The 18,382-nt window shown below is 34.9% G+C and overlaps 1 protein-coding gene across 1 annotated transcript in view; it reads left to right on the forward strand.

Moving 5' to 3' along the window:
- Positions 1-18,382, forward strand: part of COX6CL (Cytochrome c oxidase subunit 6C-like) — a 112,473-nt gene that overhangs the window by 81,398 nt on the left and 12,693 nt on the right. The window contains exon 3 of the mRNA XM_090391358.1: positions 6,366-6,454. Coding sequence (XP_090247484.1) covers positions 6,366-6,441 — 76 coding nt within the window. The 3' untranslated portion in view covers positions 6,442-6,454. The remainder of the gene's footprint in view (positions 1-6,365; positions 6,455-18,382) is intronic.

The raw sequence follows: 18,382 nt of genomic DNA on the forward strand, positions 1-18,382 counted from the left end.
TAAAATCGTAACTACTCTCCAAGCACTCTTGATCTTTCTCATAACAACCCTTATAAATGTACTTTAGATGTTTATCCTTTGGGCAACTTGAGCTGCAGTCTAGTATTGATTTATTTTCTAAAATAGAAACACAGACATAATTATAATGGATAAGAGTGTGGATTATGCTAATAAATTAAATCTTCATTTGCAAAATTTTCTGCCTGTGTGCCAGGTATTATCAGTAAGAAAAAAAAAGAACAGTATAATATGCAGCTTAACAGAAAAAAGTCAAATCATTATGGTAGCTTTAGTAAGATATTAGTCAATAAGTTGCTATTTAGAGGGGGGAGAACTAGGAAAGATGAGTTGGTTGAAATTCTATTTCCATAAGGAAGATCATCTGACCTATTTAGGGGATGATATAGTTTCATGACTTCATTATAAAACCTTTTAATAAGGAATCCTCTTATTCAAAATTTTTTTCCCAAAGGATCCTGTGTTTAGTAGAGCTGGCATGTTCTGCAAGTCCTATTCAGGTTCATATTTGATGTATGTTTTATGTTATGAGCAGCATCGGATCTTCCACATTGTCTTTCAAATAAGATATGCCATAAGTGCATGGAATCTGCAGACACTTGAAGATTTTAGTGGAATCTTTGGATAAAGAAAGAAAAGATTTTCTGGACAGAATGCAATAGTTCATCTATATATATTAATGTCATAATTCCCCTTGGGCTTACCCAAATACCACTATTATAATTGCTAAAAATCTCCAGCACTACCTCTGGTCAGTTTCCATCAGGAGGCCATTCTGATGGAAACTGACATAAATGGACTGCTCCTCTGCAATAGTGAGAAATTTATTTCAAAAGAAATTTACATGTGGGTGAACAAAGTGCTAGTCAATTTTAATGAATGTCCTGGCACCTTACACAATGCAAGAAATAGCAATTGAATTGAAAAGCCAAATATGTGTTAGTTATGGTAAATGCATCAAACCACAGAGATTTGAAGTTGGTGCCTGTCCTTGTTAGGTACTTTATCCTGAATAAAGGTATTCAGGTTAAAGTGATAGATTTTCAGAACATAACAGGAGAAACAGCAGAACTGTTTGCAAATCATATTGAATATTTTGCAAAAACAGCAGCTGACTGAGAAAATTATTGCATTTTCTGCAGATAACTGCAACACCAACTTTGGATATAAACGAGGTGGCTTCAACAATGTATTTTCAAGATTCAACAAAGGGTTAAAAATCAACATTCATGCTATTGGCTGTGCTGCTCATGTTGTTTATAATGGTGTACAGACAAGTGCTGATATTTTGCCTATTGATATCAAAACATTGTAAATAAAATATTTCAGTATTGTCATATTTACACCATGAGAGTAGAGGAATTGAAGAATTTCTGTGCATTTACAGAAATTGAATACAAGCATGTTCTAGGTAGTGTACAAACAAGATGGTTATCATTACTACCAGCTATACATCAATAATCCTGAATAGATGATTGATTTGTATGATGGACTCAGATCTTACTTTTTATCACAAGATAAATGCCGTATTGTTGAAATAATTTTTCAGTAACCAACAATCAATACTTTGACTCCAAAGTATTGATTGTTGAATATTTTCAGCAAAGCCAGCTGAAAATATTCTGCAACAATAATGAAAATAGAAAGGGAAAATATTTCGGCAACTGAAGTGGTAGAAGAATTGGAATTGCTCAGACAGAAAATTACAAAAAGGACAGCTGAGAATTTTCAAACGTTTAAAATAGAAATTATTTCAGAGTTCAAATATGAGGGCGTCTTTCATGAAAAAGAATTTTTATACACTACAAATTTATTTTATGATACTTTCCTTGAATATTTAAGCAAATGAACTTATCATTTTCAGCCATTTCACTGGATTAAGTTGCAAACTCCATTAACTTGGGCTGAAGTTGCAAGAAGCTTAAAAGCAATAAGTGATGCTGACAGCAAAATATTCAATATTGTCGGTGAAGATGAATTATTTGAATGCAGCCATATAATCTTGTGAACTCCAAGATGGGAAGAATGGAAGGACACAAATGCTGAAGTGGACAAAAAGTGGTGACGTGTTTAAGGTGCTCCACTACAAAAACATACTGCCAGTTGTTGTGTTTGTTATGGCAATCCCAGGAACAAACGCAGCTGTAGAGAGAATTTTTTCTCTCGTGAGTCTAAAAAGAACCGCTTCAACACTAAGACTGCAAAAGCAATAATTGTGATCAAGGCACACTTTGACATTGTGTATTGACTTTTATGAGTGCATCTTTAGCAGTGCTTACCAATAAACTTAATATTGCCTTTGCCACTTATGACACTTCATGTGATTGACATATCCTTCACATATTCCTCAGTTATCAACACAGATGTTTCTACCCATATCATAATTCCTTAGAATCGACTATCCTGACCCATAGCAATGAAAATTAAACTTTGGTCAGTAATATTAAATGCTGTACAAATTGTATTATAACTGCATATAATCTCTTAATAATATTTATATTAATTTATTATTAATTAATATTAATACAATAATATTATATTTGGTAAAGTTGAATTTCTGTAATACAAAACTAGGCAAAAATTGCAGAACTCAAAGAACTTGGTTCCTCTTACTTTTGTGCATGTCCCATATCATATGAATAGTTATAATAAATTCTCCCATGGATTTATTTAATAGTACATTTACATTTTCTTAAACAAATAGCATTGAATACTACCATGCTTTCTAGTGCTGGCCATGTAGAGCTGTAGTTTGTCAATTCTCTGATGGATATGAGTGCCGCTGCAGATTCCAAAAATAGTCTTTCTTTTTTAAATTTACTGTAATGGAGCATGGTGGTTTTCTTTCAGAAGATTCTGTGAGTGGATCCAATACATAGTCTGCAAGACCAGATTGACTTGTGATTGTAGATGTAAGTTTTGTGTTCATCTAAATGTATGGTGGCTGATCTACCTGTCTGTCCAATGTACTTTATATACTCCAGGCACAGAGAGAGAGAGGAGGGAGCTGATGTGTGGTAGAACAGATAAGGATAGAAAGTTTCTGGTGAGGCCTAAAAGCAGTGTAGAGGTTGTACTACTTTAAAGACCTTTCTATTTTTTTTCTACATATCCCAGAGAGATAGATAGAGATAGAGACGTAGGTGATGGTGATATCTCTGAAGGGATGGCTGAGGAGTTGGGGAGGATTGATTATTATTATTTAGTATTTTTTTTTAAAAATTTTGTAAGCACTCTGTAACTGTTGGATGGGAAGATGGTGTATACAGGTAACCCTCGTATAATGCAGTACAACTCGGTTTCGATATAATGCTATCTACAAATTATAGTATTCCTTGTTCAACATGGTTTCGATATAATGCAGTCTACAATTTCTAGTAATCCTTTATTTAATTTTTTTTTTCATGTTTTTCACCAGGACTTAAAAATCTAATTTTATCTTCATTAAATTTGTGTCTGCCCGTATCGTGCAAGTAGTTATAAGTATCGAATTTAGTCTTATTGTATCACTGAATAAGGTACTGTACTGAGGCTTTTGCAGTCTGTGTCATTCTCAACAAATAGTGCAATTAGAGACAGATGGAATAAAAAGGTGCTAACTAACTAATAAATCACATGTGCCCTCTCAGAAACTATGCTGTATAGACTGAAGCACAACCATATGTTGCACCGAAACATAGTATCTAACTAAAAACTGTTGTCCAATTTTTCAATTATGAAATAAGTGTTTGTTTTATTGCATTTGAAATTCTCAATGCCATTATGACAGATTACAAAGGCTAACTTAAAATAAGACTACCAAGAATTGAAACATGCCATGTAATGAATGTGTGAGTTCACCTGCCAAGAAGCCATAAAATTCAACCAAGGGTTGAAACGTTGGTGTGAGTTGAGCCAGTCAGTAATGAGAAGTTCCATCGGAATGATAAATGACACCCTGTTGTGAATGTGTTAAAACTAATAGTGAATGTTATGACAGTTTCAGATGTTAGGGAATTCAATTGAAGAGAATTAGCATTTCAACTCAACACTTGTTGGTTGCTTTTGTCTTTGGGTCGCGCGATCTTTTGTTAATACCACACCGATCATATGCACGTCTTTATAGCTGCTGTCTTGTGTAAAACAAAATTCATCTTGTACATATTGTAACAATTAAAAAAAAAACTTGAATAATTTATAAGCGTATAAAAGGATATCACCTGTAAATCGGTGACATGCCAGCAAAATTCTCAGACATGCCATAGGTTTGCCATCTAGGGTTTACTGTATAAAGTGTTTATTGTTGAAAATTGTCTTCGTTTTCTGCCAGGAAAGCACATTTAAAATCATAAGTGTGTTATTCTCAAGCTGAGCAGTTTATTTTCTGGTGAGTTACATATGTAATGCTTTTTTTTATGTAAAAGTTTATTTTTATTGTAATGGTCACTAAAACTGTAACAAAAGGGGGGAAAAAACCAACATTGAAGAGGAAATTCATTTCTCTCGAAGAAAATATTAAAATGGGGACCCGTAGCAGTTCTCTCTGTTTATAAAAGAATTTATAAAAATTCTTTTCCTCCAAGAAACCAGAATTGATGGCAAAGGAAAAGAGATCTAAGATATCAAAAGGAAAAAATGTTTTTGAGTGTTAAGGTGTCATTCAAGGGAATATTGATGAACAGTTAGGGGATGTCAATTTAGCAATTTATATGATGTCAGCTTATCTGTATTATTTAAAGTTAGATTTTTCGGTTGAGGTTCTAAAATGAGTAGAGTTTTTATATTATATAGGATGTGGTAGGCTAGTGTGTGTGTGGGGGGGGGGTGTTAGAGTTTGCTAGGTGTTAGGTATTGTTTTGACAATTAGCAGCATAGAGCATCAGTGGCATGTACTATAATTTTTTTTTTGGGGGGGGGGGTTTGGTTTGTGGATTTTCGGTAAACTATACATCTGGAGATGGGACAAGAACAGTTTTTTGATAATGTCAGGCAGCCAGGAAGATATTTTAAGTAGACTTTTTAAAGTGTGTTTCAAGTGTTATTTGTACTCTCTGAAGATGTCTCAGTGACTGAGACAAAATATTGGAAGCATTAAATAAGTTTTTAATCCTTTCTTGGTGCTGTTAATACTCCATTAAACCTTTAACATGATGCTTGATAGTTATTCTCCTCATTGCAATAATCCACAGTTTAGTTTGAAATTATTTTAAAAATTACCTCTGCAAGGTAACAAAGAGTTAAAATTGAGTTGCGTGCAACTAAGGAAATTCTAACTGTTTCATGCATAATTTTCAACTCATCCAATTCTTCCCCCCCCCCCCTCTCAAAAACAGAGCATAAGTATAGTATATTTAGATGTATGCAACATTTTGTAGTTCCTGTGTTTGATTACATATTTGTTAGCCATTAAATAAAATTCAATGAACACACTTGGGCATTCTAAAATTTGATTTTGAATCTATTCAAGAAGCTATAGAAATGGTAAAATTTATTGCTCTAGAGGGAGGATTCAGAATACATTCTTCAAAGGATGTATTCTGAATTCTGCAAGTAAGTTTTATTTTTGGGTAATATTAGTATCGATACTTTTTTTAATAGACCTGTGTACTCTGTATTGTGTGAAGGTTTTAGATGTATAACATTCTCATACAGATTAGTTAAAAGCCATATTAATTTTTTTTTGAAAAAGCTGCTGTTTATAAACTGGACATCATCTCAAATAATGCTGAGGTTTGAAATTCATAGTTCAGAACTTCTGATTGAACAGGATTGTTAGAAAGTTGTGTGGTGTGACTAATCATAATGCACTCTTCTAATCAGGTGGACATATTTGGGTTTTTTCAGCAGCTAGGAGAATCTTATTTACCAGTGTGTGTATCATGCCATCTGTTAAGTGGTAGTGATGGCATTGTAGTATTGAGAATACTTATTGGATTGCACTGAAACTCTTTATTGTTCTAAAAATGAAAATCGTTATATTCATATTTTGGAGAATTCTGCAATGCTTGCATGGTGATTCTTAGGGTTGAGTGTGCTATCCACTCAAATCACCAAGCCTGCTTAATATATGTAGTAGAATAATAAAAGTATTTAAGTTGAAGACCAAAGCATCACATAGGTTTTAAACAATAAAATATACAGAACTCAAGTATTTTAGGGTTTTTTTTTTTCAAGAAAGCTAATTTATTTTTTTCAATTTAGAATACATATTTAATTTAGTATTTTTAGAGTACTTATAAAACTTTATATAAACCAATGCCGAAATTGATATGGATAAGTTTTTGCAATTATTATTTTATTTTTTATTTATTTTTGCTGTTTTTTAAAAACTTCCTGTCCATTAAAAATTTGTATTAAATCTATTACAGGAATTATGATCCAAATGCAGATTTTGAAAGAATGAGGAAGGGTGGATACCTTCAGTCTTTTCCTCTTGATGAATAAAGCAAAATGCTAGGTTAGTTTAACTTTTGCTTTATTTGTGGATACATAAAAAAAATGTCATTTTTCTTTATTTTTTTTATGTGGCTCCTACCCACGTAAGGATTATTTGTAAACCTATAATTCATGAATGAATGAACTAAGGATTTTTTCTATTTTATTAATTATATATTTTTTACATAGTCTAGAAACTCTATTCTAGAGACCAAACATGAAACTTTTTTCCAAACCACTTCAGGCCTCCAATAAACAGGGTGGTAGTCTCATACAAAGTAATGAAATCTGTTTTCCACCATAAAGACACCCCTCCCCCTCTCTCTCTCTCTTCCGTGCCCACGGCGGTATTTGAACCTACAACCTGTGGGTTGCAGAGTGGATATACTAACCACTTGCTTGGCCAACCAGGTTAGCAAAGTTCATACTTCATAGATAAATTTTATTCAAATTTAAGACAAACTATACAAAGTAAATAAGAAATAAACACTCACTCACTATAACAAACCACCAAAAGCAGTCCTGATCAAAAATCCCATAAGTACTGTACACACTGTTATTCTATAGGAAATTCACTGTTTACTATAACACTTTTCCTGTGGTCCCTATAAGCGCTCACTTGTAGCGAGAGCATTCGCTGCATTTATGATTTTGAAAACTTTTGCAACAATAAATGAGATATCAGAAATATTACATTATCAGTATACGCTTATAACTATACACATACAACCATTTATTTTCATTAATTTAGGTCTATATGAAATGAATGTTTTGTAGAAGCTTGTTTTTCTTATTAATTTAACGATTTTAGCCAGACTGGCTGTAGGTTGCAGTTTTCTACACCCATGGTGCAGTTTAATAATAATAATGAAAATTGAAAGTTAGTATCTTTTCATGTTAATACACTTGTAATGGGATGTAATGAAATTTAGTGTCATTGAAGTTCTCTTATTGTGCAATTATAAAATAATACTGAGTGATCAAAGCTGTTCATACACTAAGGGAACGGTATTTTGTCATGTCCAGAAGTTGAGTGGAGTCAGATATGACTCCACTCAACTTCTGGGAAAATAGGGAAAATCCTTGTGGATCATTGGATCACTGTAGGTGACCCAGTGATCCACAGAATATTCTGTAACACTATTTTTATAAGATATGCATTATATACATATACAAAGTTTGTCCATTTACCATAATTGAGACTGAAAGAACATTGCCTATGCTGCTATTTTAATGATACAGAACCGACCAGGGCTTCTGACCTAATGTCCAATCCTCACCTTCTTGTGGTGCACCCTGTTGGGTATCTACCTGGATACTAAATGAATGAGGATGGGCTGGCAATTTGGTATTTAGCTGACCAAATTGTATTCTTATTGGCTTAAACCAAAATATAAAAACATGGTACAACATGACAAAATTTCATGCTGGCTTGGGCTTTGCCCGGTTACACAAGGCCCCCGTTGTTTTCACAAGGGACCAGGGTGAACAGCAAAAAGTCAGCTACTGAAACAAATCTGAAAAAACACCCGAACTTAACATCACCAGAGTTAAAGATCGGTACTATCAATAAGAAGCCTGAATAGCAAAGAAATGGAGCTAGCTGAGGAATTAGATAAGTACCAGATCGATATAATAGGGATGACTGAAATAAAAAAGACAAAAACTGGCGAGATCTTTCTGAGCAAGAAATACAAAATGTTATATTCAGGCAATGACAATCAAGGAAAAGGAGTAGCCATTGTATTCAACACTAAATACGAGTAATGATGTAATGAGAAAGTTAGTAATGATGTAAATTTTTCATGTTGTACTATCATATCCTGTACACCCCTTGAGGGTACATGGCAGGAATTTGATGAAGGTGTAAAAAAAAAAATAAACAGAAATTACCATTTGGTCTTAAAAAACTTACATTATAACAAATGCAAAATTGTTTTCTTCAGCAGTTTTTAAAATAAAATGCCATCTTGTCTATGAAATGGCAGTTCATTAATTCATGTATTTAGGCTTAGGCTGGTTTGAGCTTAGTTTCATATTTAATGGAACGAAAACACCACAATGAAATACAGTTGACCCTTGAAGAATGCAGGTTTGAATTGCATCTTTTTTTTTTTTTGAATAAATATATTGGAATTTTTTTTTTTTTTTGAGATTTGCGACAATTTAAAAACTTGTAGAACTATGTAGCATAGAAATATTGAAAATATTAAGAAAAAAGTTAGATATGTCGTGATTGCATAAAATATATGTAGATACTAGTTTTATCATTTACTACCATAAAATATGCAGAAATCTATTAGGAAAAGTTAAAATTTATCAAAACTTATGCACACATTCACTTACAAGACCATACATGGCATCATTCGTAGTCGAGAGAAATGTAAACAAAAGTAAAGATTCAGTATTGAATCATAACTGTATAAAATTAACTTATTAATTAGTTAAATTAATTAGCATAAAATAAAATTTTTATAACAATTTGTTCTTTAGTGTATAGGCTACTCTGCTGTAAAGCAATCATATTGCTTTCTCATTATCAATGCATGAATTGTTATACTTGTAAATGAATATGAATTTCTTTTTCACATTGTCTTTTTATTTTTGATGTCATCAAATTCCTGCCATGTACCCTCAAGGGGTGTATAGGATATGATAGTACTACATGAAAAAAATTACATCATTACTAACTTCCTATCTACAATTTTCCTCCAAATCAGTCTGTTATTTGTCAAGACTCCAACATTATCAGATCTTATATTTCTATCGTCTAAGGCACTTTGTACTGTTTCTTTGCCATTCAGGCTTCTTATGTTGATAGTACCAATCCTTAACTCTGGTGATGGTGAGTTGGGGTGTGTTTTCAAATTTGTTCCAGTAGCTGACTTTTCGCTGTTCAGCCTGGTTCCCTGGCGATAACAACGGGGGCCTTGTTTAACCGGGCGACGTCCCAGCCAGCATGAAATTTTGTCATGTCGTACCATCATTTTTTATTTTGGTTTAACCAATAAGAATACAATTTGGTCCGCTAAATCCCAAATTGCCAGCCCATCCTCGTTCGTTCAGTATCCAAGTAGATACCCAACAGGGTGCACCACAAGAAGGTGAGGATTGGACATTAGGTCAGAAGCCCTGGTCAGTTCTCCGCATTCCTTTAAAGGCTATGTGGAGGTCTCCTCTCAGTTATTCAGCTTTGATCCTTAAGCACCCCATTTCTAGTGTTAATAATACGTATAACATCTGCAGTGTTTTGTACGATATCAGACAATATTGATGTAGGTACTGACAAACTGATGATTCATCTTGTAAACGGACGACATAAACTTATGGTATTGATAAATATAGTACAATATTGTAAATGTATTTTCTCTTCCGTATGATTTTCTTAAGCTTACTTTATTATAAGAATATAGTATATATACAATATTTGTATAAAACCATACAAAATGTGTTAATTGGCTGTTTGTTATTGGTAAGGCTTCTGGTCAAGAGTAAGCTATTAGTAGTTACGTTTTTGGGAACTGGGGGGAAAAACCCTGCTGTCCACATCCAAGACTGGCTAACTTGGCTATGGCAATCTTTTATGCACTGAGAAAGTGCATCTAATTATTTCCACATGAATACAGCAGTAACTTTTGCTTTTCTATTAAGTGACAACATATTTTGTAAATGCTTGTTTAGATACAAATAGTACAAACATTTTAATGCTGACAGCTCAATAGCCAAATTGTTACAGCTGTTATTCAATTTAGTTAGAGAATCCTGAGACTTGCACTAATGTGTTTAGGAATACAACAGCTGCATAAAGCAAAGAACTAAGTTTGACATATCCAATTCTAATATGTCCTAATGATATTAGAATTGGATATGTCAAACTTAGTTCTTTGATTTATGTGGCTGTTTCTTTAATAAAGCCCTTTCTTTCATAATGTGATCCATAGATGAAAAAGAGTGGAGATAAAGAGCATCCTTGTCTTACCCCTAATTTTACATCAAACCATCTTCCTGTATTCTTTCATTTCTGACTGTTCACTGACAACTTAAATATAAACTATGTATTGCTCTGTGTAATGTTCCATTTACCCCATATTATTGTACTGTTTTGAAAAGCTTTGCTCTGGCACCTTGTTGTATGCATTTTACGATCTACAAAACTTAAGGACAGATCTTTCGCATGTTCCCCGTGATTTCTCAACTATTTGTAAAGTGAAAATTTGATCTTGGTAACTCGAACCCAACTTGTTCTCCAGGCTTCTCTTCCACAATCTTTTTCGACCTCTTTTCAGGTATGCTTGCATAAATCTTATCTGGAACATTTATTAAAACTGAATGTGATTCTCACATTGTTTTATTCCCTTTTTTATAGATGGATACTATTAGAGCTCTACTTCAGTCATTGGGAATTCGACCTTCTGATCATTATGCAGTATAGCCACTGCAAAACTTTTATGCCTCCATACTTAATAATTTTTGGTCAAATATCATCTACTCTAGCTGCCTTTCCACATTTCTATCCTTTCTTTTAGTGTTGCACGGTGATCAGCATTCATTTTAGAATTATGGACTTTACAATCGTGTTATAAATAACTATTTTAATTTCTTGATGTTTCGACCTTCATATTAAGGTCCATCTGGAGTATATATAAGGACGAGCTGAGTTACATTTCACACAGTAAGCTAAAGAAACAATGATTTGATCACTGGTTATTCTACTGGCATGACCTCTAGTGGGAAAAAAAATACAGATAAAATATAAAATTACGAATTAATTATTTAGATACTACATCGAAGCTAAATTATATTTAAGATAATTAACTTAAGGAATTTATGACATACACTAGAATATAAATTAAATTAAACTTTGCTGAAATATTGGAAATATATATTAATGTCACGTTGCCATCTTAAATGGAACTTAAAATAAAGACTTGCACACCGGCGCTACACACAGTAAATGAGGACGAAGCAAGGAAGCTATTGTTTCTCCTAAAAGTCCTGATGGTGCTCCCCCTCCCCCCTAGCGGGCTATGTAGATATTCTTGACCATTGGGCTGCAGGTCTCTCCTGATGTATGTCTCCCAAATTTGGGGCAGTCTCATGCAACCAAATTTGTTGAATTCCTTAATAATCATGTATAATCAAGCGTATAAGCCTTTCTATGAGAATTACTATCATCCACGGAGATTCCATCGCACGCAAGGCCTGCCAATAAGGTAAAATGAAGCTGAAGTTATCAAGACAACTGAATCGTCTGATCTTCCTAAGATGCTGCCGGAATAATCAGGTAATCCCAAATTGTGAGAAATTTAAGCACCGTTTCTTTTCACAAAAGGCTCTCTGAATTTATAACTGAGCCAGCTATGCTCTGCTACGAGAACAAATTGCTGCCTCACGCATTCTCCTAGCTGACGCAAACAAAACTATTCGGGCGCTTGAAGAAGAGCTTTCCAACATGTTAAATCATGATCTTTGGTCAATTTTATATGACGTCTCATGCACTGAGGCAGATAAAGAATTTGAGAAAATATGGGGTTGACATATCGAGAAATTAAAAATGAACTGTACCTCCGAACCAAAACTTCCAATCAACACTGTAGTCAAGCTTGCAGCACTCATCGCTCTTTCACGTGGCCACAACTTTGCCATTGCTCCCAGAAAAATGCCAGCCGAGGATATAATGATCCACATTGAACACGGGATCCGCCACCTTCCAGATCACATTGCCAACAATATTAGACTGGATGTAGCTTGTGTTCTCACCAAAGCAAGACCACCAAAAACCAACATATCCAATAGTGAATATAAAGCTCTGCAGGAAGTGAAGAAAAACAAAGAATAGTAATCACCAAAGCAGATAAGGGAAACGCCACTGTAATACTCAACCAAAAGGACTACACAGGTAAGCTTAATGCTCTGTTATTAGATCTGGCTACCTTCCTCCTTATTGAATACAATCCACCAACTCACAAACCAGAAAACTCCATAGGCTCCTTAAGAAGAGGTCACTTCTTGGCCTGTAGAAGTTACTAAGAAATTAAAACCATTTCACTCTATCTCCCCATATATATGGACTCCCAAAAATACATAAAGAAAATGTGCCATTACGTCCAATAGTGGATGGCATTGATTCCCCCACATACAAATTAGCTAAACATTTGGCCAAAGTGTTCACACACACACACACACACACACACACACTATGCTGGCAACACACATAAAAAAACTCAGCTCACTTTAAAGCCTGCATAGAAAACCTTACACTTCAACATACTGACATAATGGTCAGTTTTGACGTCTCCTCCTTATTCACAAATGTCCCAATCAAGGAAACCTTAGAGCTAATCCAAGCTAAATTTCCTCCTGATATCTCAGCCCTATTTCAGTTCACAATGAACTCAGGCTATTCGCTTCGCAGGGAAAATTCTACAAACAAATAGAGGGGACAGCCATGGGTTCACCACTCTGCCCACCCCTGGTCAACTTCTTTATGGAGACTTTTGAAGAAAAAGCCTTAAACTCTGCCCCACAAAAGCCAATCATATGACTTCACTATGTTGATGATGATGATGTTCGCTATTTAGCCACATGGCTCTGATACACTCCTCCTTCTTAACACGCTTAAACAACCAACACTCCAGAATCAAGTTCACCCTGGAAAAAGAGGAAAACAACGGCCTCCATTTCCTAGACACACTAGTCATCCGTCAGCCTGATGGAACCTTGGTTTTCTCAGTTTATAGAAAACTCACCCATACAGGCAGATACATTCACTAACAATCCCCCCCCCCCCCAACAATATGGAGTTAAGACACTACACAACAGGGCTAAACTAATCTGTTCAAATGACAATGCCCTAACCACTGAACTAAATCACATCCTTAACACTTTCTCAGCCAATGGCTACTCCCCCCCCCCCCCCAAAATATTGAAACCAATGAACCACAACCCTTCCCCCCCCCCTTTCATGACAAGGATTACTCTAAATCCATCACCATTCTCTACATCCTGGGCACCTCGGGAAAAATTTCCAAAATCTTAAACAATGACCTCTTGTTACAGAAAATTGGCATCCCTTATCCGCTCCACTAAAGACAAACTACTTCCCCTAGACCAGCAGTTGGCACTCTTTTTGGAGTTAAGAGCCATTTTTAAAATTATATCTGTTTAAAAACATACTTATAAAACATGGGTGGCATGTCACACGAAATCATATGATATTTTTAAATATTAAATAATAAAACAAAGATTTCCTCCTCCTTACAAAAACATATGTATAAAATCCAATAACATACCTATTACTTAATTTTTTTAATTTAAAATATCTTGTGCCACTTTTGCTGTTGAACTACTTGGGATAGTTTCTCAGTATGCGGCGAATATGCCGTAATTTTCATTTTCAAACATGACGAAAGACTCGTGTTGTTTAGTTGGTTTCTCAACTTACTTTTAATAAAATTCATATTAGAAAATATTTGCTCACAGAAATATAGTCCAAATGTGCATGTTTTTAACTGAATGTAAGTGTCCAGTAAACAATCCCACTTGTCAAATACAATCTGATCTTGCTTTTTAAGATCTTCTATTTCAGACCATTTGTGTTGTATTGCAAGAGTAGATTTTTGTATTTCCAACTCCTCCAAGTCAGCTTCAAGATTTCTAAATTTTGGATTCCACAAATCCTTGGTTTTCAGGTCCTCTAACTCAAGAAGTTGAAATGAAGCCTCATCAATTCCAGCAAAAGGTGAAAAATTTAATTCGGCAGGATTAATTTCAAGTGGTCGCAATAAAAATGACAAGTTGCCTTGTTCTTTCTAAACTTCTCAAATCTCCCATTAAATTCAGATCGCATATTTACCACAATTTCTTTGAAAAAGGTTAAATTTATGGAATTATCAGCTTGTTCTTGTTGATATTTCTTCAATGTAGGAAAATGTAATAATGTGCCTTTCTCTAAGTCTGTCACAAACAAATATAATTTTTGTTTAAACGAAATCGCTTCTTCTTAAAGCAAAACTGTTATATTTCCCTTTCCCTGTAGTTTCTTATTTAGTGCATTTAAATGGGAATGTCCGGTAAACAATTCCACTTGTCAAATGCAATCTGATGTTGCTTTTTAAGATCTTCTATTTCACACCATTTGTGTTGTATTGCATATCTGCCATAAAATAGAATTTTTGTAACCAACGAGTATCTTCTAACTGTGCATATTCAAAGTCTTTTTGTCTTAGAAACAACTTAACCTCTCCAAGGCAGGTAGCAAATTGCATCAACACCGCACCTCTGGAAAGCCATCTTATTCTGCTATGCAAAACAAGATCGGAATATTTGCAATTGATTTCTTTAAGAAGTTCAGAAAATTGCCGATGATGTAGCGGTCTTGCCATTATTTTGTTAATTTCTACAACCAAATCCATCACTGCTGTTATCTCTTTTGGAAAAGTTTGTGCACAAAGTATCTCTTGATGGATTATGCAGTGAAAGGAAAACATGTCATGCAAAATTTCTTTTTTAAATAAAGAAACTAAACTTTTTTTGTACCTTTCATGCTTGGCGCCCCATTGGTCGCAATAGATATTATTTTGTTAATATTAATACCCTTAGTTTTCAAGCGAGTGGTAACAGCAGGTTCAATATCTTCTCCACGAGTTTCTCCTGTAAGTGGCAGTATATCGAGTAATTCTTCCTGAGGTCCTTGAGAGTTTACGATCTATAAATAAGTACAATCTGTGCAATGTCATCCACATCGCATGATTCGTCACAGGCAATGGAGAAGAATCCTGGTGTTGAATTTAGATCTGTAACCTGCTGATTTGTTATATCTTCTGCCATCCATATAGTTCTGTCCCCTACAATCTTAGCAGATAATGGCATGCCTTATTTTTGTAATTATTTCTGCTTTTTTTTTTTTTTTTAATCGCAGAAGAGAAATTCGGACATTTTAATAAAACATTCTTTCACATATTTGCCGTCCGTAAAAGGTTTTCCTCGTTTAACAACTTCTTGAGCGGCCACAAAACTAGCAATAGTTGTATTTCTTGATGCTTTTATCCATTTGGAAAATGAACATTTAGTTAGGTTTACTTTGTGTTGCAGCTTTTCTACAGTCTTTTTTCTTTCATCTCCCCATGGATATGCTTTGTCAAATGTATCGTGTTTATTTAAAAAATGTCTTAGTATATTTGATTTTTTATTGCTTGAAAGCTTTTCATGGCATATTAAGCACATTGGAAATCCTGCTGTATTTGTTACGTATGTGTAGGTTTCGGTCCATTCACTTTTAAACTCCCGATTTTCTTGTTCTATCTTTCTCTTCTTTGCCGACATTTTAAATACTATAAAAATATTTTTATTTTGTTAATATTTAATTTTATGTTACAATATTCACGTTACCTAACACTATCACCACTAAATGAAAGCACTGCAATGTCCACTACAAAAGCTTTACTTATTTTAACAAAGTGAGCAGATTTACAGACCACACCTGGACTATATGCAAAGACAATGGGTGCGTTCAGACAGGCAAGCTGTACCGTAGCGTGATATATTTAGTTTAATAAATTAAAACAACATAAAACATAACTTAAGTAATTTTAATTGGCATGAATAAATAAAACATATTTGACAAATCAGTGTGTTTATGAATTCTTGCATTATCCATGATAATCCAAGACAAATGTAAAGGATTATTGCGTATGACTTCAGAGAGTTCAAACATGAAAGGATTAAATTTTTCAGCATCACGTGTACTATTTGAAATTGTAAAATGTCCATAATTTATTGCAAATGCTATATTTAGGGTTTTTAGTTTCTAATTTAACAAATGACATTCATTTTGCATTATTCAAAAATAGATTGTTTAATAACGGAAAGAGTCGCAATCATTCATTCAAAGAGCTGTGTGCAGCTCCGGAGCCGCAGGTTGCCGACACCTGCCCTAGACCTACCTGGTGTATACCAGGTCCCTTGCAGCTGTAAGCTGTCCTACTTTGGCCAAACAGGCAGGACAGCGAATATCAGAATCTCAGAACACAAGGACTACATCCGTTTTTCACCAGTATAGCCACTCTGGTCTTGCAGACCATGCTCTGGATACACTCCACAGAATACGGTGGAAGAAAGCCACAATAATACACCGTATCAAGTTCAAATTTAAAAGCCTTTTCATGGAATCAGTCCTAAGAAACATGCTAAACCTCAACAAATTTGATTGCATGAGACTGCCGGAAATTTGGAAGACATACATCAGGAAACCTTCAGCCCAACGGCCAAGAATACCTACATAGCCCACTAGGGGGCACCATCAGGACTTTTAGGAGAAACATTAGCTTTCTTGCTTCGTCCTCATTTACTGTGTGTAGTGCCTGCGTGCACTTGTCTTTATTTTAAGTTCCTTTGAAGATGGAAACGTGATGTTGCTGAAATATTAGAAATATATATCTAATTCTAATACTAATTAGAAATCAGTAACTTGCTCACGTTTTATAACACAGTGACGGCTGAACTGGATAGGGGTAATGGGTTTACAGTGATACTACTGGACCTTTCCAAGGCCTTTGACAGGATACCACATGGAACCCTAATCAGTAAACTGGAGTAGATGGGGATAGATATAGGGTTGGTGAGATGGATAGGAGGGTGATTGAAGGAGAGATACCACAGAGTGGTTTATGCAGGAGTGGAGTCTAAAAGACGGCTTGTGACTAGTGGTGTGCCGCAGGGCTCTGTTCTTGAACCACTGCTTTTCAATTTATTCATCAATGATATAGGAAAAGATTTGAGAGGAAGTGTTCACTTGTTTGCTGATGATGCAAAGTTGGGTAGAGCAATTGTGAGTGCACAGGATGTCAAAATTTTACAGGATGATTTGGATAGTTTGGAGGACTGGGCTAGGAAAAATGGATGTCAATTTAATGTGGAAAAGTGTAAGGTTATGCACTTTGGGGTGAAAAGAATAGCAGCAGTATATTGCATTGGTGGAACTGAACTCCAGGAGATTGAGGCCAGGGATTTGGGAGTGTTGGATAGGGAATTGAAGTTTAGGGCACATTGCAAAAGTGGCTAAATCAGCTCATCAAATCACTTGGCTTCTGAAAAATACTTTAACATGCAGAGACAAGTTGTTGTTCTGCTGTATTGAGCCTTGCTAAGACCCCATCTGGACTACTGTGCCCAGTTATGGGCACCAGGGTTTCTTTGTGATGAGGAGGAAGTGGAGAGGATCCAGAGATGAGTGACCAAGTTGATAGGAGGTCTGTGGAATGAACCTTATGAGAATAGGTTGAAGATTTGTGGGTTGCAGAGATTGGACGATAGGTGAAGGAGGGGTGATATGATTGAGACATTCAAATTACTGAAGGGTTTCTATAAGATTGATCCAAAAGATATTTTTGAAAATATGACTGGTGGTGGACTAGGGGCCATGCATGGAAGCTGGGCAAGAGCATGGTTGATAGGGGAGTTAGAGCTAGGTTTTTTACTTGGAGAGTGGTGAATGAGTGGAATAAGCTTCCAGAGTCTGTTGTGGGTGCTACGACCATGAATGAGTTCAAGGCAAGGTATGATAGATACTGTGTCAATGTCGAATAGTTGTTCTTGACATGATGTTAGGGCCTCCCTCGATGAGTCTGTCGACTCCTTGGAGTTGCCCGGAACAATAATAAAATAATAAAAATATATTAGAGTTTAATTTATATTCTAGATTATGTTGTGAATTCCTTAAGTTAATTAATAATCACATATAAGCCTTTCTACGAGAATCATATTTAAGATAACATGAGAGAAACATTCTTTCTTATAGATAGTTTTTTTTTACAGTAACAATGATGTCCTATTTTTAACATTACAGTTGTTATATTAGAATTAGGATTCTCTATAGTCCTATTTGTAGTTAACTCTTAGGGAGAATGGTTCCATGGGTAGAATATGGGCCTTCCACATGCTTGCGATTTTT

Source organism: Typopeltis vanoorti, chromosome 4 (assembly GCF_054136105.1).
Source record: "Typopeltis vanoorti isolate ZY-2024b chromosome 4, IOZ_Tvanoo_1.0, whole genome shotgun sequence".
In the NCBI taxonomy this organism is placed as follows: domain Eukaryota; kingdom Metazoa; phylum Arthropoda; class Arachnida; order Uropygi; family Thelyphonidae; genus Typopeltis; species Typopeltis vanoorti.